The 27548-nt window shown below is 44.2% G+C and overlaps 1 protein-coding gene across 1 annotated transcript; it reads right to left on the minus strand.

Moving 5' to 3' along the window:
• Positions 1–945: 945 nt before the first annotated feature.
• On the minus strand, positions 946–22545 carry SCTR (secretin receptor). Its single transcript, XM_037398621.1, has 13 exons — positions 20031–22545; positions 16011–16137; positions 12979–13089; positions 8986–9089; positions 8599–8696; positions 7499–7631; positions 6161–6314; positions 6012–6072; positions 5431–5500; positions 2610–2701; positions 2376–2514; positions 2151–2192; positions 946–1130 (listed from the first exon to the last, which is right to left on the minus strand). Exons 1-13 carry the CDS (start codon positions 20073–20075, stop codon positions 954–956), a joined length of 1353 nt encoding a protein of 450 aa, XP_037254518.1. The 5' UTR covers positions 20076–22545; the 3' UTR covers positions 946–953.
• Positions 22546–27548: the final 5003 nt, after the last annotated feature.

Raw genomic sequence — 27548 nt, forward strand, 5'->3', positions numbered from 1 at the left:
AGAAGCTCAGATACCTTGTGACAGCGTATCACAGTGCACAGTCTTGCAGATTTCAGCATGCTGAGTGATCATAGACTTTTAAGATTTTTGCCAGCCACTGTGGTGGTGTTTTTCACAAGATAGTTTGTGCTGTCCAGTTCAATTGAGTTTTAAATGTCTCAAGGGTTTCATTGCTTCCCTTCAAAGACTAGCTGGACAAGTCTTAGAGGTACAGACACAGTAGGAAAAAGCTATCTTAATGAAGTTTTCTTGGCCACCCTTGGAATATGCTATGATAGCTTTTTTACCATTTCAAGAAGATATGAAGATCAAAATTGGACCACTGTTATTTCCAAGGTCTCCATTGTTAGGAGAGGCAAAGGAAGAAAACCATCTGAACCTGCTACTGTCACTGAAGCAATGGATATGCAGTCAGAGGGGAAACTGGAGCTCAGCTGTGCGTTATGTTCTCAGTGTCTATCATTTGTGACCCCAACAGAAAGACTTTGAATGTTGGTAAATTTTAGAGATTCATTAATTTTGCATTTCAAACCCATGGGCTGTGTTAGAGGGTGGCATAACCTTCATAGTACAAGATTGAGTGTCCTGCCAGCTTCAACAGCAGAAGAAATAGAGAACACTCACCAACCTGGCTTAGCCTAGAACATGTTGAAAAGCCACATGGAAAATGAAAGGTCACATTTAAGGTAGAAATAGCAGCTGAAAAATACTGGTGTGGAAAGAAACACAAATGACTATGGCTAGAAGCCCAAGGAAAAGCATAAAGCTTTGGCCCATTTTGCCTTGCAAAATAACTCTGGTGCTACACAGGATATAAATGAACAGATGTGCTTCAAGAATTGTTGATCTATAGCCAAAGCCCGCTTTCAGATGCATACACAAGACTCCCAGCACGGTCCATGGGACTTAACCATGTGTATCTGAGCATGGAGGTATCCTCCAGGTGTATAGTGTTAAAGCACGCTTGATCTTTGGAGGGTTGCTCTCCTGTGCTCTGGTGGGCTTGACCTCACCATCTGCATCTCTTGAGTTAAGCCGCTTCCTCCGTTACTTGCTGAGGCACTGAGATGCTGACGCAAGTGTTTGCTTAAATGCCACTGCCTCCATTTTCTCTGAACTTCCAGCTGAACCTGGGTAGAAAGATCACAAAATCCTTAGTTCAGCTAGTTTATCTTGGAGCCCTGCATCATGGAGAGCAGTATAACAGGAAAAGGAGAGCAGGTAACCTTTGCCAAGGTTTGGATTTATTTCTTTAACCCCCAGTTTAAGGGGTTAGGGTAGGACCTGTTTCTTGTCACTTCTACTGATACTGTTGTTGCAGCCACACAATTTTCTGTTAACCTCTTTTTCTGTTTAATTGCATGTTAAAATGCTCACAGTCTAGCTGGCTTTAGTGTTTGGTTTAGATTTTCCCAAGATTTTGATTTTGGTTATAAAAATTGGACAATTTTGTATACTAAGGTAAAAAAAAATCAGATTTTCTTTTCAAAACAACTTTTTCTGAACCCTGTTGAAGGATCAGTTGAAGTATTTCAAAGCCCTCCTCCATTTCAAAGTGACTTTTTCTTCCAACCATAGGCAATAATGATTTTTTATTCCCTTACAACAACCTCAGGATCTCCCAGGTTTGGATAATGTTTTTCCCCACCTCTACCAGCAGCAGCATTTCAGAGCACAAGTTCTAGCCCAGAAGCCTGGGAGTTATCATGCAGCTACAAAGGAATGGTCCCTCTTCCAAAAGTTTTACTTATGAGAGGCCTAATAGATTTGGACTGGATATAGCTTTTGATAAATTCCTTCCCAAGGATCAAGCAAAGAGAACAGCCATAGGATGACAGATAATAGCACCATACATCAGAACCAGTTGAATGCCAGTGTGACCGTGTGCGGGATGGTACTCCCAGCGTCTGTTCCCAGACAGTAATAATGCTATCAGATTTACTAAAAGGCTGCAATAGTTGAGAGATGAGGTTTGCATCTGGCATACAATTACTTAAGTTTGCCAGATCCAGGAGGTATTTCATGAGTGACGTTGGGTAGCTGGGAAGAAAACCCTCAGATAAAACATGCAATTCATTGGAGAACGTATCCTGCTGATTAATAAGGCATGCTTGAGCAATAAAAAAGAATGTTATATACACAAAACTCACCTCACCATTAAGAAAACAATAAAGTACAGCCACGACAAAGCCCTAAAAGATAAAAGAACCATAGCCACAGAATTAGAACTGCAGTTTCAGCTTCTTAATGGGGATGAAGCATCTCAAGGGAAATTAGACAGCTTGGTTTTGCCACTGGAACTCTGCTCTGTTGCAGAGTTATATGTTATACCTATTTTTCTTATTTTAAAGAAATAATAGCTTGTCAAATATTACCTGGAATGATCCAAGAGCCAATTCGAAAAACAGCTGAATTTCCATTGTGCCACTGCTTGTGTCTTCTGGGAAAAAAGCAAAGATGATGTAGTGGACCCCAAAGAGTGGGATGAGGAGGAGCATTGACTTTGCAAGTCTCCTGAGAATGAAAACAGAGGGGAAAGCCATTGTAGACAGAGCAAGAAGAGCTCAGGTGGGCTCACATGGCATAAAGTCATGATGTAAGGGACATACTTGTATTGGTTGAAATCACTGTTCCGTCCTTCAGGTGAGCTGAGCTTCCTCATCAAGATTCTTAAAATGTTGACAAAAAGAATGAAATTTATCTGAAAAAAAAGAAACAGACCAAAACACAAAAGGAAGGACATGAAAATAAATAATAATAAAAAAAAAAAACAAATGCCCAGTAAGCATGCACATAACTGCTAGGTATCAGCAGAGCCAGTTTGGGGTGTTTTGGCTGAGCAGGCAGACTAGAGGGGCTGGGACTGGCCTGTCCATGTCTCTGTCCCCATCCCAGTCCCTGTCCCTGCCACTCCAGCCTGCCCTGAAGTGCTGGCTGCTTTCCCTGCTGGATTGCTGCACCTTTAGTTGTGGGGATGGTGATCAGGGCTTATTATCTAGGCATATCACCAAATGGCAGGGAGACCAGGCACATTGGTAGGATCCCTTCTGGTGCCAGGTTCAGACAGCCTCTGTGCAGTCTTTGGATGCCAGCAAAGGGACAGCACTGGAGCTGCCCATCACTAACCAGGGCTGCAAATGCACTTTGTTCCGTGCCAGAAGACGCAGCACGGTTTGGGACGATGGAGGCAAAGCAGTTAAAAGTGGGGATAGGAGAGAGTCGACACTGAAGTCCTTCCTTTTGCATTTTCCCCCTCTGCAAGGGTGGATATCAGATAAAAATGCTGATGTCCTGCTCAGTTTGGGTGAAGGTGGGTGAAGCAATAGCTGGGTTTTTTTCATTCAACCCTCAGGCAGAGCAGGAGTGGCAGGGGAGGCAGAGCTGGCCTGAGCGTGCCCCTCTCCCACAGCCAGCATGCAGTACTGGGAAGCGAGCTTGGGTAATCTGCCCTTTGCATGTGGGCTCCCAACATCCCCTGTGCTCCTCCTGCACCCACAGAGCCTACCACAGCCCTTTTGCAACACGCTGCACCATGGCAGGCCCTTATCCCTCCCCTGCTCCTAGAAACACCATCGCAGTGGTGCATCCTCTTCATGGTGGTTTGTACGTGCCTGTGGGTGATGGAGCAGGGGTCTGAGGTGCTGGGTTTTCCTAAAAGAAGTAGGTCTACTGTAGATGGGACAGATCCAGGATGTCCCTGGGTTTCCCGACTTATTGGATTAAGAGGGAGCAACTGTGGCTGTGTGGTCTGGGCTGCTGAGGGTGTCTGGGGAGGGCTGGAAGTTTGGGGAGCTGGGAGGAACGAGGGGTGGGGAACATGAAGGAAAGGCTGAAATATTCTGGGGGTGTTGGGGGGGGGGGGGAAGAGATTCAGGTCTGGGGGTTCTGGGTTCTTTTAACCCACTAGGCCAGGTATGCGCAGTGTAGGCTGAGCAGGACTTTTTGCTGATGAAAACTCCTGGGGAAGGCGGGACGGTGGGGTTCCTGCTGGGAGGGATTGCCCGCGGGCAGCACAGCAATGCATGTTAACCTAGGAGCACAAAGGAGGTTATCGGCGTCGATTTTCTACCCTTTGAACTGCTGAGGACTGTGCTGTGAGGAATAAAGAGATTAGATCTGAATTCTGAAGGACTGGCTGTTTGTTTGTCTGTGGCTATGGGCTTGAGAAAAGCCTCTACCTTTTTGGGTAAAGAGGCAGAGTCGTGCTGGCGGCTCCTGCCTTAAGTGGCTAAGCTAGATGTGATCAGGATATTTAGGAAACCTGGAAGGGCATAGTGGGTGGTGGTCATCAAAAGATAAATTAAGATTGTGCTTTTTGCCTTTCAGAATGCCTGGGCTTTGTTGGCATTTAAATAGTGCTGAGTAGCTCCTGGAGCATAAGGGTAGTTTCATTAAGAAAAATAAATGCTATGGCCTCATTAAGTTGATCCTGAATCACTTTTGTGGTCTTCTGCTGATCTTGTGGGCATGAAGGATTGCTCACTGGTAAATGGGAGCAGAACTTTAACCCACCACCTCTGCTGCCTGGGTTTCCAAGAGATTGTGCAAGTGTTGCAGTTTCTGTCTTGCAAATATTATGGCTTCTACGGGCAACACAAAACCCTCAACCATCTCTTGGGTTCTCACATGGAGTGTCAGTGGGTTACTTGATAGCCACTAGCAGTACGCGTGTTTCTAGTGCTAGGGCTTCAGATAGATCATTGCGGAGCGGTTTGTCCCAGAGCATCTCTGCTGGGCGGAACAACTATTTCGAAGAAGCAGCTCCAGCCCCTCGGTGCCTAAGGCTCTGAAGATGAGCACCAGCAAATACTCAGACTGTAAGTGCGGAGTATTATATGTACCAAACTACTGCCTCGTACTGGGTAGGTTCACACTGGGTTTCAGTGCCTGTGCCTTATTTCAGTGAGCAATGCTGTAACAGTATAATTGTGATCTACTGACATATGGTGCATGCAGCCTGTGAGCTGCTTTCATTGCTGAAAACAAAAGCTAATGGTCATGTAAGTCAAGTTGTTTTTGGCTTTGCTGAGAGAGGCATTGACCGGGAGACACAAAGGTGATTGTACTGAAATGTACAGCCACTTAATTTCTCCTCCAGAGCCTTCCTTGAAACAGTCCAAAACAAGCTTCCACAAGCCAGCCAAGTTCACATGAAATCAACAGGATGTGGAAACCTGATCTTCTTCAGGCTCTTGCTTCTTGGGAGGACACTCTAGCTTTCCTTGTGAACTTAGCTTCGGGGCGTTAGTTACTTGACTAAATCCTGCTGAGCAGAAGTTGCTTAAGCAGTAATTCATGTGTCACACCAGTCCGGGCACATGTCTAAGATCAGTTCAGTAACACACTTCTAAAACATGTTGAGCAAATGATCTCTGACTTCATGATATTTGAAAATACACTTTGAATCTGCTTGTCCCAGAAAAGACTTACAAAAATAGACAAAACTACAGGGCCTCTAATGATCCACCAGGTATTGGCATTAGTGTTAATATCCCAACACCTGTAAAAATAGAAGAGAAGGTGCAGTCAGTTATCAAAACACTGGTGTCTGTTCAAAGAGGTTTAGTCTGTTTTGCACTTTAGATAGGCCCCTATCCCCTTCTTCTACAAAATTATTTTCCTGTTCTCAGTTAGCGGTACAACATTGCTGATAAAAACCTGTCCACCTGCACTGGACAAAAGTATATCCTGCCCTTAAAGTACAACCACTGTTCAAAATTTTGGAAGGGAGAAAAGAAAGGAACAAAGTTTCACCAATCAGAAAGTCAAATACAGATGCTGAAAACATCATGGGCTGATGAAAATTGAGCCTTTTTCTTAGATTGCTCAGCTGGGTGGGCCTCTACATGCATCCATGCTAGGATCCACACTCACACCACGGCAGGGTAGTAGTTGGTTTGATTGGTTGACAGTGGTTAGGAATGAGCAGGAGTCCGTGGAGCAGACTGCATGGGTGGGGGCTGCATGCTCCCCCTGGCATGCCACCTTCCCCCACTCTCCACGCAACTTACCCAATATTTTCATGGAGTTGCCTCGCAGTTGCCCATGCGGCCACAAAGACGGTTGGGGCACCTGCAATTGGAAAAGCTAGTTACTGCTCCACAAGTCCCTCCCAAAGGCAAAACAAACCCACATTTATTCTTACTGAAAGAACCAGTACCCCATCCGAGGGTGATGAACCGCCAGAGGAACTTTGTTTCCGAGAAGAAAGAAATAACCAGGAGAGTATGGAGGTACAGTCCCTCCACAAGGAGCCAGCTGTAGTTAGACATGATGCAGTACTGAAAGAAGACCATGGTGAGCTTACACCCAGCCTGAGGAAAGAGAGGATAATTAGCTTCTGCCTGGGTTTGTATCTACCTTCTAACAAAGACAGAGCAGTAAATAAATCTTGGCGGGCGAACGGAGGGATCAAAATGGGTGGCCTCGAGATAGGCATTTACATGACAAGAAAGCAGGGCTGGCACTTGCAAATGCATTAATCAACTGCCTGGATAACCTAATGTGTCATGGACACATAGGTTTGGGTTACTTTCTCAGAGGAGTTTCACTATTACTACCTTATTAGTATCAGTAGCACTAATATCACCTTAAAGAAGCACGTGAATGTATTTATCAGTCCTTTTTTTGCCAAGAAAAAGGGTCGATAAGACAAGTTAAAATTTGCTTAGAATGTTCTTGTTTAGAAACAAAAATCCCGCAAAACCTGGGGGAAAAGTTTTTCTTTGGTTTTTTGTTTCCCTTCCAAAATCTTATCTTTTGGTCTAAAGCATTGAACATCATCTCTGGTGCTCACACACACAGAGACACCCAATTTTCAAGATATTTTGCTGCCAATAAAAAGAAAAAGGAAAAAACAGTCCAAAATTTAGGTGGTTCCTTTTCCAGGCTCTCTGGGTGCAAACCCCTGTCTTAATATCAGGTCTCACACTGCAGTGTAAGTCAGCAATATTTAATATGTTCTTGTACTTTTCCTGCCAGCCCCATCTACTGGGATCTAAAATTCATGTAAGAATCTCCACCCTGGTGGTGTATCCTGTGTTCACAGCCCAAGACACCTGTGTTTAGCCATTTCTGGGTCAATATGCTGAACTCCTGGTGTCTTCTGTGGCCATTTAGTCAATGCAGTCAAAGTGATGAATGCAGGTACCTACTTCAGACTGACCTTGGTGCCCTCTGCTCCAATACTTGTAAAGGCATCTATAGCCAGGAGAAACCACACCTGGGTTTCTGTGGTTATGCTCTAGCCTGGCCTGCTTTTGCATCCTTATGTCTCCTTCACCCACACAGAATACCATCAAACAGGGAAATCTCAACCAGGAACAACCCACACAAGAGATCAAGGGATGGAGAAGGGACAGGGCATACCTCTCCTCTCCCGTAACCCCGCATGCTGAATAGAAAGCTGGGACAGAGATTTCCTTCCCTGCGTACTAACTACTGCTAGGATCCTGCTGGGAAACTGAGGCATGGAGCAAGCTGGAAGGCAGAGGGTTACCGTGTATGCCCTGCAGTAATTTGCATCTTCAGAGGAAAACAAAACAGCATCCTTGATGAAGTTGGACGAGGCTCGCAAAATGAATGATGTGAAGAGATGCATGTGGATGTAGTTTCTTGTACAGCGAAGCCTTCTGTTGCAAAAAGAGAGAAAGATCCTGTGAGGTTACGTTCCTAGCCAATGTGGGCAGCTTGTGGCTGTAAACAGCATGTTCAATCCCTATTAATGCTAAACTGGCAAATTTAGAATGCTGTTTTTCTGTCTGTGAAAGGAAGGCTAAAGCATTTCTCAAGAGGGATATCCTAGAGAAGACCTTAAACAGCTAGAGTCACATCTGCTCCATGCAGGTACTAAAACAAGCTGAAGGTTGCCAGAAGGATTGTGATTTCACACCAATATACTTGTTCTAGCCTCTCACCCTCCCTTCTTTCTGGAGTAACATGAACCTAAGGTGTTTATCCACACCTGGGTGGATTTATTTCGTTTGCCTGCACAGTGTGCTTGTGTCTGGAATGTTTTCTGTACTAAATCTCCACATAATCTGGGTCCAGAGGCCATGCAGCCTGAAGACAAGTTTGCAAAGCAGTTGAGGTTCCTTCTGCCTGGAGGTGCAGCCCTGACACTTACTGTAAAGGAAATTCATTTCACTGAATAAGCAGCAAAGTACAAATTCCAGGTTATAAGGATGTGTGAAGAAAAGCTGACTGTCAGATCACTGCTGTAAATCTGAGACACCTTCCCAGAAGTCAGTGCAGCAGCACGTAGAGCAAAGTTTTAGCCACAGTCTCAAGTGGGGAAAAGACACTCTTCCCAAGGGACACTGAAGTCATGGGAAGACCTCTGCAGGGAGGTGGTGCAAGTGCCAGTCTGAAAAATACATCCAGCTACATTTTGAAAAGGACAGGGGAGCACAATGTGAGGAACAGCCCTGACATTTTCTGGGAGACAAGACTAAAAGGTCATTTTTGTTACTGATTTCTGTGAAGGTTTTCAGAAATACTTCCATTTTTAACTTGCCCTGAAAGCCAACAGAAGGATCTGTGTTGGCTGACATGACCAAAAGTCCTGGCCAAATGCCAGCCAGAGATGCTTCTCCTCACCTGAAAGAGGCCAGCACCGCTAAGGCTATCATCAGCGTCACAAGGGAGGTGCAGTACCCGATGGTGTACATGGTCTTCAGAATCATGAAATAGGAACGCTGCAGGGGAACATGTATTTTTACATCTTTACCTTCGACTGTCTGGTAGAAATCAGCCCATACCAAGAGAAAGATGTCTCCTCCTATTTAACAAATTTTCCTGTAAAATCAGCTACTGAAATTTTATCCCAAGCAACCTGTTCTGATAATTTGGAGGAAGTGTTTATGCTGAAAAACATCTGTCACAATAACCCCACCTGAGTTAAATCATAGCATCATTCAGTCTTAACAAGTTCCTCCCCCAGAGCCCCAAGGCAGCAGATCTGTGGTCACAGGCACTCAGACTCACTCTTGCCTCGTTTGCTGTGTCATTGACATTGTAGCCACAAGCGATATCAGGTCTTGGATATGGGTCTGACCAACCTTCGCTTGTACAGTTTCGGTAGACAAAACCTGTGTGGTAGCAACAAAAGAAAGACAAAACCAAGTGTGATCATTTCTGATTGTATCTTCATTCTCCTTGGGAGTCAGTCACAAACATGTAGGTTACTCCAAGAGCAAAGAGAGTATTGTCCCCAGGCAGTGCACTCCGCATAGCTGGTGGTGAAATGCAGCTGAGCTAATTATGTTGTTACTTGCCCAGTGTACTTGTGTGGGTCATAATATTGTTTGCCCGCTCACAGATGACTGTGATGGATGTGTTTTTATTAATTGCAACATAAATAATACTGTTCAGTACAGCTGGTGTTTCTTGGCCAGTATTCCAAGACCAGCAAACACGTGACTTGTTCAGTCACAGATTCATGCTCCACGCAAACCTGCTACTTTCCTGAATGCTCCCACCTCCTTACTGTGCTTTGTCATGGTCCAAAGAGAACACAAAACCTTAGACGGTCACAGATTTTTAGTGAGATTTAAATGAAAACCAAAAAGCTTGATCCCACAGCCAGGTCTGGGCATTATCTTACACTGTTGATTTCCTCCCTTACGTGCAAATTAAAGGCTAGGATGGGATTTCCCTCACTTAAGTTAGACTTCTAAAAGCTAAATTCTTGAGTCCAACTGTGTTCCTCATGGCTGTCTTACTAGTCAGTGGAGAAAAAGAGGCATTTGCAAAATTCATCTCATTTTCAGACAGACATCGGCAAAGGACAGTTTATCTGACCCACTTCTGCTGGGATGACTGACTTTTAGACTCCTAAAGCTGAGTGAGATGGATCCCCAGCAAGCTGCATGCGGTTGAGCAGGGCAGGTTCAAACATGTCCATATTCATGTTTGGCACCATAGTGAAAGTGGAAAGTCCTGCCCTGCACACCTTACAATCTCATTGGAAGAAAATGACCCTAGCAGGCATGTAGGTTACGTACTGAAGAGAAGAGAAACTTCCACAAAGAAGTAAAACCGCTGCTGACTGTCCTAATCATGTTGATCTGTCAGGTAGGAGCCACACTTGAGAAACACAGAGTGAAATCCTGGCTTTGCTGTTTTAATGGCAATACTAGCAAGGACTTAGGACCTGAAATCAGCAGCCCTTCGTAGCAGAAGCCTTGCCAGAAGACACCATAGAAGTCTGGTTTTGCCCACACATTTAACCATGGGGACTCCAGGGCATCCAGTTCCAGCAAAACATCCCCACAGTGTTGAGGATTGGAGGGAGATGCATACACAACAGTGTTTGGCACTGGTTTATGCTCTTTAGAGCCCTGCTGGGACTGTCAGGACAAAGTCAGGGCTCCTGCTACCTCTGGGCTAATTCTGGTGACCTGACAACATGTCTGCACTGGATTTGAACTCACTTCTGTAAAACTGCAAGGTACAGGAAACATGCTGAGACCTCCAAGTGGGAAGAACTCTGGGTATGTCAGTATCAGACCATTAATATGATGCTTTTGTTCCAGCTTAGCATCTTTGAAAGGGGCAGGGTTGCTTTTGTAGCCAGATCTTCCATGCCCTGCTGCAGTGCAGCAACAACAGGAGAGAAATAGCTCTCCCAAACAGTTCTCCCCAACCTGCCTTGGCACTCAGCAAGGGAGCAGTATGATGGCAAATTCTCTACTTCAGCTTCAGTTGTTAAGACACACGTACTAACTCATAGTATTGCGTGTATAAACATGCCTGTAACTGTTTTTAGCCTGAGGATGTCACAGTAGATCAGACAAGAGGTGAATTTCTGTGTTGGTGTGTGCATGCAATTGTGTTATATGCAAGGCATGGGAAATAACGCAGGGCATATTATGTTGATGGATATAAGCAAAATTTTAACAGTGCTACTTGCTTATGGGTGACACACGGTGGGGAAACTGCAGCATGTTCCACTCTGAGCAGACTCAGGTCCACACTGTGTAAAGATCTGTGCTTGGTGTTTACTGGTCCTTAGAGGCTTTTGGAGTTGCCTAGGCAAGGGGGAACAGGGACTAAAGGGATGGCTGTGAAACTGGGGCCATCTGATGGGGCATTTTCTGGCTCTGAATCCCCACAGTTGTCACACCTTTCCTCATTTCTTGCCTGAGACACAATGTGCGGGTCTGGATGTGAACTTGGTTCCAGTATTATTTTGTTTCTTTGGTCTGTTATGTGGGAAGGGGCCAGACAGTCTGGGCTGCAAATGCAAGCCTAGATGTCAGCACAGAGCTCAACAGCATGGAGACCAGGGTCTGGTCAGAGCTCAGAGCTATCTCTGTCCCTGAACATATGGGTCTTTGGCATTTGTGGCTGCCCATCTGCTTTGTAAGTGGTGAGGAGAGAAAACTTCTATTTTTTCTTTAAGCAAACAGATTTTTGGTTTCTTTTGCAAAATTGCTTCAAACAGGGCAATGACTGTAGCAGTAATTAAATGCAGGAGTCACAAGGCAACCGCAAGTATAAGATCAGAGAAGAATGTGGCTATGAGAATAAGAATAAACTATTGCTGACTTTGACTCAAAATGCCAGACGCAGAGGCCGAAATAAGATGCAAATGCCAATGGACCATGTCTTTGGTTTATGATTTGAACACTGTCACTCTGATTGTTGCTTATCAGAAGTGGTTCAGCTCTCAGCTTCTCGATAAGGAGGGCAACTAAAGTTTAAAGCTGTTAGACTATCTCCAAGATAACCCAATGCACATTTGAGATGCAAGCATGACCTTTGGACGTACAAATTCCTGTTTTCTGCCCGGTGCGAAGGCCAGAGGCAGGGAGCAGTTCCCTCTAGCGGCTGAATCAGCAAGGAACCAGCAAGAACCAAATTTCATGCATTTACGGTCCGGCATCACTATGCTAAGGATTTGTGAACACATGCCAGATGGATGATTTCTTCAGCGATCTGTGTCCTTGTGTAGTTTATCCTCTGTCTTTAAACCAGGCTACAGGATTCAATGGGCAGCTACTGTTTGTGTGTACAGAAAGTAGCAGGGTATTTATTTTAATCTGAATGGCTCATGTCTGATTTTATTTAAAGAGTACTAAGTGCTTCTCCTCTGATTTATCTAATCTTTATTAGACAATCTAATACTTGTCTCCCATTCCTCCCTCCATAAAATGAATCTGTATGCTTTTCTGTAAGTAAATTAATCCATGTCCTATAACCAAAGAATGCAAAACCCTCTTCCAATTTGAGTTATTAACTCGCTAAAGAGAAATGTAAGCACGTTTCTTGGGTATTGCTGAAAATGAACAGAAAGCAAGCAGGGAGTCCTACTTGATAGCTTATGATTACTGTAGCATTCTGGAAATAAATTTCACTTCATTTCTAGCTTAGAAAGACAACAAATGTTGCTTGAGCTTATCTCTTTTTAAGTTGTTTGGTAACAACCTGCGTTCCCATGAACGTGTGCCACTTGTGTGGAGCTTGTCACAGCCAAGGGACAAGCCCACAGTGCAGTCTTCCTCTTGATGAAGGCAAAAAAGGGATCTTTTTCCCCTACCTGCCTGGCTGTTTTCCCAAAACTTGTATGAACTTAACTGTGTGTGAAATTTTGTCTCCGTCAAGCTCAGTTGAGATCAGCCACTGGCTCTAGGAATTATTAGAAGTGGAAAGACAGGCAGAAATACATAAGCACTGAGCCTGAGTGAAGAAGAATCTTTCCCTTAAGAAACCATGCTAAAACTCTGCTTTTCAGTATAGCATTTGCTTCCTGCACTTTTTTCCACCTGGCTAAGAAAAATAAACATCTTGCTACTTTAATTCCAGGCTTTCCCACATCTAGCTTAGTGTTGGAAGTGGAACTGCTAAGTGACCATCAGCTGTTAAAAGAAACAGGGACACAATTTCACTTCAAGTTCAGACCTGACAGTGGCATCCCTGTACATAACATTTTTAATCAAAAATACCTGAGCAAGAAAAGCATATTTTCAGTGTTACCTTTTTTCCCAGTCAGCATCTGGAAGAATTCAGGGCAGTGAGCACTGACAGTCTGTCCCACGGCAGATGAAGGCCAGCAGCTCATGTTATCCCACATTCCAACACATCTGCCTGTGGAGGGGGCAACAATGAAATACCATGCACCATCTCCCAGTGACAAAACACTGTGAGACTTCTCCCAACAATGAAACACTATGAAACATCTCCAAGCAATGAAATGTCTCCCAAGGACCATGACAGCTAGAGGAGCAAAGATGCTCAGTACTCTGAAAAGCAAGGTGGATGAGATAGAGCAAGTCCTGCTGAGACCTGTCAAGACTTGGATGGGACAGAACAGGTCCTACTTGCTTCAAACCAGCCCCAGCAAGTTCCATGCCTGTCCCATTCTGGTCCTTGACTCCACTGGTCTGTACTAGCCAGAAAAGAGCAACTTGGGGCATTGTGAACTTTGCATCAGGCCTATGGCTAACCCTCTGTCTCCTGGTAACTATTGAATGGCCCTGGAAAGATGAAGGAGACCAGATGTGAGTTTTTTATCCTACCTTTCTGTCTTTCTAAAGCTTCCACTTTCACCCTAATGTTTTCCTTCCATACCCCTTTTGTAAACAGAAAAAGATACAACTTGACTAGGAGTTTAAACAGCTTCAGAATGATACTAGGGAAAGGGCAGAGAGGAGCAGTATCGATGTCATCCTGTTATCACCATAGATACACCTCTGCTTGTTCATCTCTTTCATGATGCCAAGACTGTCCTGGAGTGAATAACACCAACAGACCACTCACTGGGCTTGGCCACAGCTCTCAATGGCTTTTTTGCTGCAGGAGAACAAAACTTTGCCAAGCTCTATCAGTCCTTGGGAGTGTAAAGGGAAGGTCATCACATTTACAGGCCAGGACAAAACATGGATACACTCCAATATGGTGGCAAAATCTGACCATACTGTTGTTTTTTCCAAGGCCAGGCCTCTGACAGTATGACATACCTGTTGGAGGACCCAGCTCAGAGCAGCCATTGAACCTGGAGTCCTGCTGGACTCCCTGCAGTCACAAGCCTGTGGCTCAGTTGCCCTCCCTGCACCTTCTGCCACCCAAGGCCTCTATCAGCTGCAGGGACTGACTGCCACTGCCCAGATTCACCCCATTTCCTTCAGTTAGGCATGAGAACTCCTTATTTTAAGGCTGGGCTTGTCATGGTCCCCTCCTACAGTCAGGGTGTGAGGAAGGCTTTTCCAGCTGCACCCTTGCCTTGGCTGTGTTGCCTTCTGACAAGGCTGGTAGACATGCATCAAGGAGCCAATGGTCAGTGGAGCACAGTGTGACAGTGATCTCAACTTAGACATCTTGCTTAGGTGCTAGAGGCTGGCATGGATGAATTTTGGCCTGTGGTGCAGAGTTTAAGAGAGAAGACCTACAGATGATGCCCTTTGTGCTACACAGAAACTGCAATCCTGGCCTTTCTTGTTTTGCTCTTCTCCAGACATAGGCTGAAATCATTCAGGCTGGTTCCCTTTTGCCTCTGCTTATTGTCATTAGTTTTAGCAAAACCTTCTCTTTGGGTTTTGTAACATGACGGGGAAAAAAAGAGGCCAGAGGAGCATGCCAAGACTACTGTACACCTGGCGGGTCCTGACATGTGCCAGATGACCTGCATGCTCACTGAAAGTGGAGGGGAGGAAGTGCTGAGCACTCTTCAAACACTTCGTGCTTTATAAGGCCAGCCTCTCTCAGCCTGCAAAAATATTTACATTTCTAGAAATGTGTTGATTTCCTCCTGCACAACAGTCCTAGTGCCTGGAAATACAGAGCTTTTCACAGCCAGGGCGTTACAGCTCTGATGTCCCCGCCTGTGCCAGTGTGTATAGGACTTGGTAACCATTTACTTCCAAGCAACAGTTTAACAGCAAATGATACATCACCTTGGGTGACATTTATGCCTGGCTGTGCTGCATTGTTTGCGTTATTGAACCTTCATGCCAATGCCACTGGCATAAAGCCCCCAAATCAGACTCAGTGCACAGAAAAAACACGGTAAAATTATGATGTTGGGATGATCTCTGCCCAGGAGAAGAAAACAAAAACCAGCTGAGCCATTCCTCCTGCAGGTGGGCTTCTTGCCATTCCTCACGGAACAAAGCCAGTGCCACCCACCCCTGCCTAGCTAAAGAGCTTCCTGGATGGAGGCAGAGTACAACAGCACCTCCCTGGCATCCCTGTGCTCTTCAGGACCTCCCTCGAGCAGCAAATAGAGCATCCCCCCAGCAGAAGTACATGGTGTCACCATGACCAGAGCTCCAAGACCTCCAGCAGCTTCCCTCCCCTTTCTCCCTGCACCTGAGAGAATTATCCCACCTTCGCTCATGCACAAAAAGGAGCGTAACCATGACTTGAGTTATGTTAATGCAACACTTCTCCCTTCTCCAAGCTAATGCTATCAAAAGCACAGAGTCTCTTTTTCCTTATACTGCAGGAGCATAAGAACTTTGTGCTTGATTCACCCTCAATTAATCAATCCTGTGTGTTTATGCCACTTTCACAGAGATGTGAGCATCACAGCAGAGATGGCACCATGGAAGCTCTGTTATGTGACAGTAAGTTAGAGCAAGGAGGAAGCGATGAGGACCTTCAGGCCACATGATTCAAATGTTGGCTGTTGGTATTCATTGATTCTGAAAGCATAGTTAAGTAAATTTGCACTTACTGGGCAGTCTTTGTAAAAATTTCCTTGCCCAAGATGAGAAGAATTCCAAATCCTCTGCAATTTGCAAGATTTTGTTGCTGATGTGCTCCCTAGTTGTGAGGACTGCAGTTGAGCAGCTGAGTAGAAGGCTCCTACAGCTCTTGCTGTCACAGGTCAAAATCCCACTCTCAGAGCCTTATAACAGATCTTACCTGTTTTTCTGCTCCTAAATGAGAGATACATATAGGGTGCATGCCTTCTGTGGGGTTGTCTGATTGTGAGTCCACGGAGCTCTGTGAGTCCACGGAGCTCATCTGAGAGTGGTTTTTATCATGCATATTAATTCACCCTTTACCTGAGCTCAGGAGCAGATAGTTTTCAGTTGTTCCGTTCTTCACCTCCAGGGAAAGCGTCTCAGCACAGTTTTCTTCCTCCTTTTTCAGGACACTCAGGAGGTCACAGACAGGTGGGACAGCTCCGATCTGCAAATTTTAAAAGCAGTGGAATCAATTTTCCTCTTATAACTTACATCCCCTTGACAGGATTTACCCTTCTTAGGCTCACATTTCTCATGCAAGCCAATCAATATGTGGGCAATATTTCCTTGAAATGTAGTCTATTTTCCTAATTAAGTCTGCTTTTTTATCATAGCAGCAGGCAAGCACAGACTGAGTTTCTGCCTTCTCCTTTTTGCTGACATTACTGTTATTGAGAAAAATGTGTTATTCTGGGAAAGTAAACACATGAGCAGGATGCTCTTCCAAAAGACTGCAGAAACATCCAGGGCGCTGCTGGACTCTCCTAGAGCAACAAAGAATTACTCACTTGCCCCTGGCAGTGTTACACCATAGACCTGGCAGGTCATTTTTCCTGGCAGAAGTGATCCAGGTATGCCCACTGGTTGCAGACCACCCAAGCCTGTTTCACTGCTGCCGATTACGAAGCTGCAGGAGCCAACCTGAAGGCAGAATCTCGCCCTGATTTTTGTGAGAACCTAGACAGTAATTTGCTCTAAAGTCGTTTTCTCATCTTCCCATCTTGCCCTAATCCTTCTTTCTTACAAAGCAGTGTGGAAGTGTTAGTCTTAACTCAATCCTCATGTAGAAATTAAATGTGCAGTTCATTGTATGTGTAGCTGAACCAAACCGAATGTACAAAACAGCTACTGACCATTAAAATGTCATGTATTAAAAATCATTGCAAAACTATTTGCAGGACAAGGTCCAAGTTGTTATGTCTTGCAGGAAAAAAGTACTTGTACCATTATTTTACCAGTTTCTGTTATTTTTTACAATAAAAATACTGCATATAAGTGGGTTCCCATTAAAAAGAGTTAAGTAATTCCTCCCTCATGAACAAAACCAAAAATCGATCAATTTCCACTATGGAACTCATAGGTACATATATATCTATATATGCGTATGTATATACACACATACTTAAAAGATTAAAAACAAGTCATCAGGATCTATTATTTGAAAATTATCAGACAGAATTTTTTAATGTACTTTATGCAGGAAAAGTTAACCCAGCAGCATCATATTACTACTCAACCTAATCAATCTTGTAGCACAGCTGATCACTTTCAGATTAGATTTAGGAGAAAGAATGATTACTGAAAACCTTGTAATGAGAATTATTACTTTTCTACAATTAAATTTTAGCCTAACAGACATCAGCAACTATATTCCCACTCATTTCGGCTGGAAGTACTCTGGGTATTGTATTTCTGAACAAAGTTTGATCTTTCCAGCAGTGTATCATGCCTCATCTAATTGGTCTGTTGTGTTTAACTTCAGCATCTTTCTCCCTTGTCTTTGTGCATTATGAAATAAATAAACTGAAAGCCATTTGATTTTGCATAATGTAATGAATTTTCTGGAATCACACATGCAAAAGATTCAGATGAAATAAACTATCCTCTGATGCCAGGACTTAAATGCATTTGTAATGCATGCAACATTTGGGAAAAAAATAATTTTAAAAGCCGCTTAGTCTTTGAAAAAACAGAAATGTCTGACTGGCTTAACATGTCTAAAAAAACATAACTGCATTTAGTAGTTTCAGTTGTTAGCTGAAGGTTGAATTTGACAATTTCTAAATAGTGACAGTTTTTTTCAAACTTCCATTATTTATCATTCTATTCTTTATATTTTATTATGATAGTAAAACAATTTAGCACATTTTCAGAGTTCACAAGTACAAATGTGACAATTAAGACCAATAACATACTTCTGCTGTAGTATCTCTGTCTACAAGTTGCTGTGAAAATATGTTAAAAAACAATGTTACTGCTGAACATTTGAAGTTGCTGACAGAATGGGTCTGGTTTGGACGCAGAGTATTGAAGATGATACTGAACATACATAAAAATAAATGCCACCAATCACGTTAGTAACAATCTCAGAAACAGGAAAATTCTTCATCTTAAATAAGCTTACACATCTTGTGGGCACCATTTTCTTTTAAGAAATGTAGGTCCTAAGAAAGCTTTTACTCAAGAAAGATTTAAAGCCTATGTTATTTCTTTATGACTAGCATGAGGCCACATGCTTTTAGCGCGTTCAGCTGTAAAGACCATGCTGATGCTCTGACACAGCATTATTTTCTTACATAAAATGTGTTGCTCAAGCAGCAATGTGGTGTAGTTAATGCTTTACAATTGCTGTTTTAACTCACCAGGTGATGTCCACCCTATTCTTCTGATCAAGTAGATATCACTGCCTGGTAATAGACATGTGGGGAACAGGCTTTTAAACCCAGAGGAAGCAAAGAGCCTCCAGGTGCTAAAGACCTTGTTTTCCACAAATGCTGTCGCTTGGTTGGTCTTTGCCCGTGCTGGCATCTGATGGGACAGGCTGGGTGCGAGTGGGGCCATTGCAGGTCTGCTGCCACTGTCTGCTGGGTGCTGCAAAATCCCACTTCCCATGGCACGGCCAGGTAACCCAGCTCTACTATCAGCTGCACTCAAGTCTTGCTCATATTTACCATCCGCAACTGGGAGCAAACAGTCTGTCCCCACGCCTTGAAATCAAGGAGGTAAATGGGCTTCTCTGTGCATGGTTTCTTTGTCTCTTCCCGAACAGTTCACTGAAACAGCTCACAGCCCACAGGCTGTCAGATCTTCATGAGGTGGCAAGACATCCTCATATTTTCTTTAAAGACAATATAAGATACCAAAACCATTCCAAACAGAAATAGCTGTGATAACTGGATGTCCAGAACGGGCGGAAAGCTGCAGTTTGTGACATTGTCAGCAACAGCCCACTACAGTTTTTAATAGAAATAGGAATAGATCTAAACACTACTTAATATAAATAATATTTGCAGCCGCAGAATTCCCAGCTATTTATTTTGAAAGTAAGTGGGTTTAGTTTAATGAGAGGATTTAAAGGAGAACAAAAGATGCCTGGCAAAATCAAAATAGATATTTTGAAGGATTAGGAAAAGAACAAGTGGAAGGAGACGCTCTCGGTGGCACCCCGAGCAATGACATCTATTTACAGAGTCCTTTAGATAGAATCTAAGAATAAGAAACGAAAATTACAAGAAAACCATCACAGTCACTATTTTTATTGTGGAAGACAATCAAAAGGAAAAAAACATTTGCAGATTGCATTCACTCTGCAATTAAAATGTCTAGGCAGAGCTCAGGTTTTCTTGGAGTTTGAACCAAATCCCCTGCTGTGACAGACAGACTGATTTTTCCATTAGTTGCAATGAAACAGTGATTTTTTTACAATTGCTAAGAGTTCGCTCCTTTCCCAATTTCTCACACCCAAGCTGAACATATTTCAGTCTCGGTTTTATATGTTTTCAAAATCTGAATAAGCTGAGCAGCACCTGGATGTCACAGCCCAGGTTCAGCTGTTCTTCCTGACCGGTCTGAGCACGCGGAGCTCAGCAGCAACAATCTGCCACATAAATTCCCAGTAAAGTGATAAAGCTAAAAGAAATAAACCAAACTTTGTGTGTCAAACATCACTTTGCATCCCTTCAGTCTGAATCAAGGGAAGCAGTGGCAGTCGTGGGTATTCCCCTTTAGGGAATTGCTTGCTGGTGTAAATCAGCAAAGCTTCTCTAAATGGCATCAAATCTTTTCTCCTTCACCACAGAACCTGCTATGTTTACCAAAGCAGGTTAGTAACACTGCTGTCTTTATAATAGGTGGGGAAACTGAGGCACCCAGCATCTAGCCATATGACCACTGTCAATTAGTGCAGGAAGCAGCAGAATCAAGAAGGAAATAAAATAATCCCAGGCTCTACACAGACCTTTTTAAACAAAGACACCACAACTTCATGGAATAGAGGTGCGCACACTCAGACAATATGTGATTCCATGCAATTGGGAATAAATAGCTCTGAGCACCTACCAGTACAGTTGAAATCCAGAAGATGATCACCCAGACAGTCCACATAGTCAATCACAGTCTGTTTCTTTCATCCCTCATGCATCAGAGGTCACTGGTCTGTCTGTATGCTCTCCAGTTTGGTTCCTAGCTCCTTTCACTTCGTCCCTTTCCCTCCTCCTTTTTTTCCTTCCCAGCTTTGACCATCCTTAGCCAATGTTTCTCTCCAGCTGCTGAGCCCTAGAGAGCATCAGCAATGACAGGACACCTCCCATCCCCCTCCATCTTCCAAGCTCTCCTCCTCCTCTGCAGAAACCTCCTGTCCCAAGAATAACAGCACCTCGCTTGAGCATGGTCCTACTATCGTTTGCCTTCCCTCCTGACTATTATTCACTGTTATCAATGGGTGTCCTGGGGAATGATCATTCCTCATGCTCCCATGATAAGGGACTGAGCAGGACTCTCGTGTAAGATGTCAGTCCCACAATGGCAGAGGCAATCAATCAGGGGGAAACAGAGTCCTGGAATAAGTGCCCTGCTGAGAAACAAGAGTTGGAGGAATGCGATTCAGGCTGCCTGCGCTGCCTCTGCTCTCCACAGCTCTGCACATGCCTCCCGCAGGGAGCACACATCCCAGAGAGCCAGAAATCAGGAGGCTGGCAGAGCCTGCTGCAGGAAAGCCAGCTACCCGCACCTCCCATCAAGCCCAGGCAAGCACAGCTGCCAGAGCTGAAGGCAACCTTGAGTCTGGGATAGGTACCAGAGAAAGGGCAAACAGGGGACCTGCTCTACCCACCCCTTGCAATGCTGAATGCTCCTGGGGCTTCACTATCTCATCCAACATCCAACATCCAACATCCAGAGAAACAACCAGTCTGCATTTCTTCCCAATGCTATAGGTTGCAAGATGTCATCACGTTTGGATCCCTGTGTACCTTGTTGGTGTGATACAGATTCCAGCTGTCCTGGGTTCCCCATAGGCAGTTCCTCAGGAGCCCCCTTTCCCTGGCAGCAGAGCGCTCTTTTGTTTTTCCAGGTTTTGTTTGTGTGGCATAACCATTGTAAAGGGGATGTGTGCTTACCCTGGTTGTGGGCTCCCAGCTGCCAAGGCAGGCACTCTAAACTCTTGCTTGCCAAGTTCACTTGTGGCTCAATAATGAATATGTCTTTAAAAAAGTGCCGAAGTTTACACGATGCACTAGTGCTCTTTCTCAAAGCACTGTAGTCCTCAGGTTGTGTCAAAACTTCTTTTACTACCTATTCCAATTTACCACTTCCCATCACCCCAGACAGGTCACATGTGATGCGGTGCTGCCCAGAATGAGGGTGTGCTCCAGTTCTACCAGTAGAGTCAATGACTACGGCCATAAAACATATGGCTCATTACTTGTGCACTGAAAATCTGGCCATTGGATTGAGCAAGTCATCTGCTGAGTAGCACCATGAAGGAATCCGGGTTTCCTAGTGAAAGCTGCCCTTTCCCATGCCAACTCTGACCACAGTAACTCCAGCTCATCTCTATATGTGCTCCTTAGGACCATTTAATTGCAATGCTCTTTGTTTCCCTACACACCACCCTCATTTCTCCCCACATGTCCAGAGCAGGAGTCTGGCAAGTGGCAGTGTTTGCTCTAACCCCGCACTATGTCTGTCCTGCCCTGCTGCCCGGTTTGTGTGTGCTAACTACCCAGCTAGCACGCTCACACAACACTTGCCCTTGCAATGGGCAAACGGCTCAGTCTTTGTTGCCCCTGTCCACACTAAACTTGTAGTAATTTCCATTTCTTGAAAAGCTCTGCTTTCCTGCAGAGTTTGGTTGAAATTGGTCAGAGGGTTAAACTGTTGTTTAATTGTTAAAAGGGGGTCTGAGAGGCAGCCAGACAATATCATTACAGTAGTCTGAAGAAACCACATTGGCAATGCTTCATCATCTCAGTGGGGTGCCAAGTCATTCTCTCTCTTCCTTTGGATGAAGGAATATTTTATTATTTCATTCATATTGTAACAGCTTCCGCTGAAAGCCACTGCTCTTGCTCGTGTTTGTGCAATTGAGGGAGCTTTGCTCCTGAACGTGCTTTCGAATGTGGAGCATTTTCTGAAATAGGCGATGGTTGCCCGAGACTTTCAGAGAGACGATGTTGGACTTAAATACCAACAGTGTGAATGAAGAGCTTAGTGTTTTGTGACCCTTCCATTATATTCGTGTGTAGGCTGAGTGTCTGAAGGAAGCTGGATGCAAAATAAAACCTGGAAAATTTTCATCTGTGCAAATCATTGCTTGACTCGCAGCACAGCAGATGTCAGTGCAGCTGGACAGTTTGCAGCAGGCTGTGAAACCTCGGAGCAGCAGCAGACTACAGAGAATAGTTACCAAGAATTCACATATCCTGAAACTACATGTTTGTTTAATTAAATAATGTAGCATTGCACTTGGCTGCATGCACCTACCTTTATTCCTACTACATATAACTATTTTACATTTGTCACAGCTGCAATTTCTTTCAGGTCTGTAATCTAAACCAGAAATAAAACATCAGAATTTGTTCATGCAATCTTGAAAGACTTTTAATTGTAACTTTAGGAGTAAATAAAATAAATTGCTTTGTATTACTCTGGTTGTAGGAGTGTTTACTTATCAAACACTAACCAACTTTGATGTTAAGTATTTATCTATTAATACTTAAAATTTCCGTTAGTGCTTCAGCCTAATAATTCATTTTTCTCCCTCCTTTGCTAAATAATTAAATTGTTTGCAATGCCTCTATTACAGCTTCACAGTCAGGCCACATATTTTTCATCTGATATTTGCAGTACAGAGATAAAACTGAGGTGAGAATCACCTATTTAAATCCTAGTTCACAATCTTTATTTAAACTAGCCTTCCCAAGAAAATCTGCAGATTTGTTGGTTGATAATCTCCTCTTTTCACCTACCTTTTCCACTGATTTGCTACCTCTTAGGGAAACCTTAGAGAGCTTTTCCAGAGGTGCATCATACTCAGCTCCTCTGATGTGGAAGTGGAGATGGATTCTGATTTACACTCAACTATGACTGTCCAAGCAGACAGAGAGACAGACATGTGAACTGTGTTTCTGTGGGAGGAGAAATATGTTAGCATGCTATTTGCTGTACTACGTTCCCAAGGCCTTTTTCTTGGAAACAGAAACAAAACCCTGGCAAGTCTATAGACCTCAGCAAGTTCAGCACGGGGCACTGTGATTAAGCTCTATAGCTGGCAAGTCTATTTTCAGTGCCAAACTGTGCCATGCAAAAAACATAGTATTATGCAGAGACATCTCCCCTTGCCCCAGGGAGCCGACTGGAGGAGCCCAGCCTGCTTAGAGAGTTCTCCAAGAGATCCATTCTGGCAGAGAAAAGAATTTCAGCCATCTCCCCAGCTTGTCAGGTGGAGACCAAGCTGTCTGCCTTTGTTTACTCAGCTATGGTGAATGGATAGTTCGGAACAGTGCCAGCTTGCTTTCTTCCCTGATGCCTGAAATGGTCAAAGCTCCATCAAAGGCAGACAGCTGTGCACATGGAGCTACATGGAGGAGGTGCATGCACCCAGGAGAGGAAGGCTGAGATGGGAGGTTAGGTGGGCAGGAGGTGTTTCGGGTACATCTTTGATGGATTATGTGCCTTTAGAGTGGTGTAGCACATGGGGGCTTATATAGAGGTGAGGCGAGGACCAGCTCCAACAGAAAACATGCTGTGAAATGGTGGGATAGCGAGCTACTGGAGTTCACACAAAGGGTCTAGAGCTGATCCTGAACTTTCGCCTAAAGCCAGCTTGGATGTTGTCATCACTGGGCATCTCTCCACAGGCTTGTCAAGGGTGTAGGCTCCATTCTTTCCTAATCTATAGCAACTACATTTTGCTAAGTATGGGAGCTACATTCTGGGAGTTGAATTTTATGATCTGAAGTTTTTTCTTCCTTCCTTTTTTATTCAGAGTGTTGCACTAATTTTGGTCACATTTTACCTCTTCTAGAAAAGCTGAAAGGGAATAATTTTATTCTTAGAATACATAAGAAAAATAAAAAGTTCTGGAAATATTTCTGGCTTTTTATACTAAGCCTATGTTTAAGATATCACGGCAAAAACAGCAGGGCTGTGAACACAGTTTGTCCCAAACACACACTCATGGCAGAAGGAGCTGGGGCAGCCAGTATTCTCAGATTTATTTTTCATGTTGCCTAGTGCAGGGTATCAGTGCAGATTTCTTCAGTGTTAATCTTTCTCTTGGGCTCCTCCATTGACCCTGCTGGGTGTCTGGAGGGCTTACAGCTCTGGGACAACATTTATAAGGGAACGCCAGGGGATCTTTAGAAAAATAGGTTGTGTTACCCGAGGGAGCCACACTGCTGTGTTTAATTCATCATTTCTCAGCTTCGTCAAACCATCCAGATTGCCTGTTTAAAGCAAAAAAAAAATAATTGTGCTTTCCCTTCTCCCCTGTACACATGCAGGTGAACGTATCATCAGTCATGGGTGGTAAGAGCAATGCACTGAAAACTGTTTTTAAGATTATGTTTTGGGGACTGCTGTTTAACACTGAAAAGTGAGAATATATACGCAGTGGAAAAAAGAGATGGTCTTTTTTTAAAAAAAATATTGTAATAAAACTTTCAAAGTCTGTTTTAAGCCAGGCGGGCCCCAACAGGCACTGCAACCCCAGCTGGCCTCACCTCGGAGCTGAACCTTTATCTGAGCCTTACCAAAGAAGAACAAGTTAGATGCTAATACAGGAGGGTTTTTAAAAATAAAAGCGTCGGTGCCGTGTCTGCCGCCACACCGTGGATCCTGAAAACGATTAGTAGGGGGGGAAAGGAAAAAAAAAAAGAAGAAAAAAAAGGGTGTTTTTTGTCTTTTTTGTACTTCGGCCGTCAGAGCCCGCCGAACTGCAGCTGAGGGGATGCCCCCCCCCGCCCCGAATCGGCGCTCCCGAGCACGGCGGGTCGCCTCAGCACCAATCCCCCCCGCCCCAGCCGCGAGTGGTGCGGCCCAGCGGCGGTGCCCCGTTGCCTAGCAACCGCCGCGGCCCGCCGCGCCGCTGAGGTGAGTGCCGGGCCGGGCCGGGCCGCGCAGGGTGTCCGGCGCCGTGAGCCGCCGTGAGGGGAGGAGCGGGCTTAGCAGCGGCTCCCTCCGGGCCGGGGGGACGCGTGGGGCGCGGGGGTGGGTTGTCTGGGCCTGCGGCGCGGCGTATCGCTCGCAGAATCTCAACAGGGCAGGGACGGGACGTCCAGCTCCCCTCCGACTCGGCTGGAGGTGGAGGAGAATGTGGCACCGACAGGGGTTACGTGTTGTTCGTGGAATTTCTGTCCGCTAAGAAAATCAGCTAGAATAATTATTTAAATTGGACCTTAAAAGCACGTTTTGCATTGCTCCTAAAGCACGGGGGATGCTTTTGCAGGTCTCATGCAGTATGTAAGGGCAATAAACTGCATCCCTTTCTGGTGGTGAGGTGTGCTGGGAGCTCTGAGACCCAATGGGATTAGAAAGGCCAAGTGCTGATGAAAGAAGGGTGATACCCTGGCCTGAGGGCATCTGAGGTGAGTTTTGCTGTTACATCCAAGGAAACCAGCATTTCACAGCCTCCGAGTTCTCCTGTGGGTGGCTTTACACACACACACACACACACACAAAAAACACAACCCTCATGTTAAGGATAGCACAGGTATACAGGTATCCTGGAAAACTTAAGAATGTCAGGCTATCAGAGATTCCAGGACCTTGGCATATAAACATTTGTCCTGTATTAGCCCTCTGAAGAATACTGCAGTGCGTTATTAAAGTTGGTGAGTGATGATGATAGCATCACTTTAAATTACTGATAAGATTACATTGGGAATCCTTTGTAATATGTATGTCTACAGTTTTTCAAAACTTGTATTCCTGATGGAGAATACTGACCAAGAGAAGGAGGGTGACAGTTGTATAAGTTAAAGTTGAACACCACAAGTGGAAAGAATGTAAGCCTTATGTTTAGAAATTTTTTTAAGTGTGTTTTTCTCCAAGTTTGGTTGGTCTCACTACCTCAGAAGAAATTTACTGTTGTGCACAATAGTACAGTTCCTCTTACAGATTTTCTGCTGCAAGTAGAAAATCTGTACTTGGAGTTATGGAGTGGAAAATATTATTGGGGCTAGGGTTCTGGTAGCACATTATTTTAAGCTTCTTGCTTATTTATTATTTAATACTGCACAAGGCCACAAATCCAAACAGCAGCTTATAAGCCTGAAGCACCTCTCGACTTCTGCCTGAAAGATCTAAAGCAGACTACAAAATCAGACAAATACCAGAGATGAGACCAAAAAATGTAATGGGGGGAGATGGACCTCTTTCGTCCTCAAAAGTCCTGATTCGGTTATGTTGGGCATTGCTTTGCTGCTCTCTTCTTCCTTTCCTCCCTCCAACTTTTATTGATCAGTGTTAATTTTAGGTTGGGGCCCTTTAAGGTCTTTCAAGCCAGTATGAAAGTGTTAAAATAACAAAGAAAGCACAATACCACTGCTGGTATTAACAATTCAATTTTGGAACTGTTGAATCTTCAAGTGCTGCCACGGTGTGGATCACACAGTGGAACTCTGTTGTCTGAGCAGCTAATCAGCCTTTGTGGCACTGCTCCAGGAGCAGGAAGGTGCCTTGTGACCGGAGCCTGGCAGGAGGAGTCTATATTCTCTAGCATTGGGTGGGTTCAGCGGTGCACTGATACTAATGTGGCACCATCCCGAGCTGCACACCCATCTTCCCGTTCATGAAGAACAAATACAAAATGAAGGGTTTTCAACCCACTTCTTGATGGTTGAGAAAAACCCAGCATGGCTTTTGAACTCAGTACTTTTTCCAAAAGTATCTTGTCTTTTTCTCCATGCAGTTCTCCGGTTCATAGGAGAGCCAAGGACTATGTGCTGTATTTATGAAGATAATTTTTGTGGATGGATTGTGTCTGCTGTCCTTATTATGTAATATTTGAACTTGTCATTAGGGAAGTTTATGTTCTGATAACAGTGCTTACTTAACACAGGATCTATAATACCTATGGCCTTCTGAGTTTACAGTTATCTTCACTAAACAAATAGCCCAGATGATGCTATCCAAACAAAAGATTCACATGCCAATTTTCTTATCCCTCTTATTAATATTTAAAAACTAGAAATGCGTCTGCAAGTTAACAACCCAGTCAGGAGAGATTAGAAGAACATCTCTGCAGAAATCAGTTTGTATAGTGGAATTATCATAAGAGCCTTTTCTTCTCTGTGCTGGAAGACACGAAGGGAGAGGTGTTTTACACAGTGCTGAAAGCCAAATGCCCCCAGTAAGCCTTAGAACAGATGAACATGGCAAAGTGCTAGGGCTTACAGTGGGAAAAGGGTTTCCTGGAATCACTCTGTCCTTGTACTTACCACACACACAGTAATCTACTTCAGTAGGAAGAAAAATAACTCCTGCTCCTAAATGTTTTTAGGCAGTATTAGGCAATAGATGTTACCAATGCAAGGGAAGGCATTTTGATCATTGTTATTTTGATCTGACCCCAGG

The sequence above is a fragment of the Falco rusticolus genome, chromosome 8, assembly GCF_015220075.1.
Source record: "Falco rusticolus isolate bFalRus1 chromosome 8, bFalRus1.pri, whole genome shotgun sequence".
Taxonomy (NCBI): Eukaryota; Metazoa; Chordata; class Aves; order Falconiformes; family Falconidae; genus Falco; species Falco rusticolus.

Coding starts and splice junctions, on each gene's coding strand:
- SCTR (XM_037398621.1), bottom strand. CDS start 20,075: ATGTGGACTGTCTGGGTGATCATCTTCTGGATTTCAACTGTACTG. Junction 2,702..5,430: donor CTGTAGTTTTGTCTATTTTT/GTAAGTCTTTTC, acceptor CTTTTTTTTCAG/ATAAATTTCATTCTTTTTGT. Junction 2,193..2,375: donor TGGCTCTTGGATCATTCCAG/GTAATATTTGAC, acceptor TTTATCTTTTAG/GGCTTTGTCGTGGCTGTACT.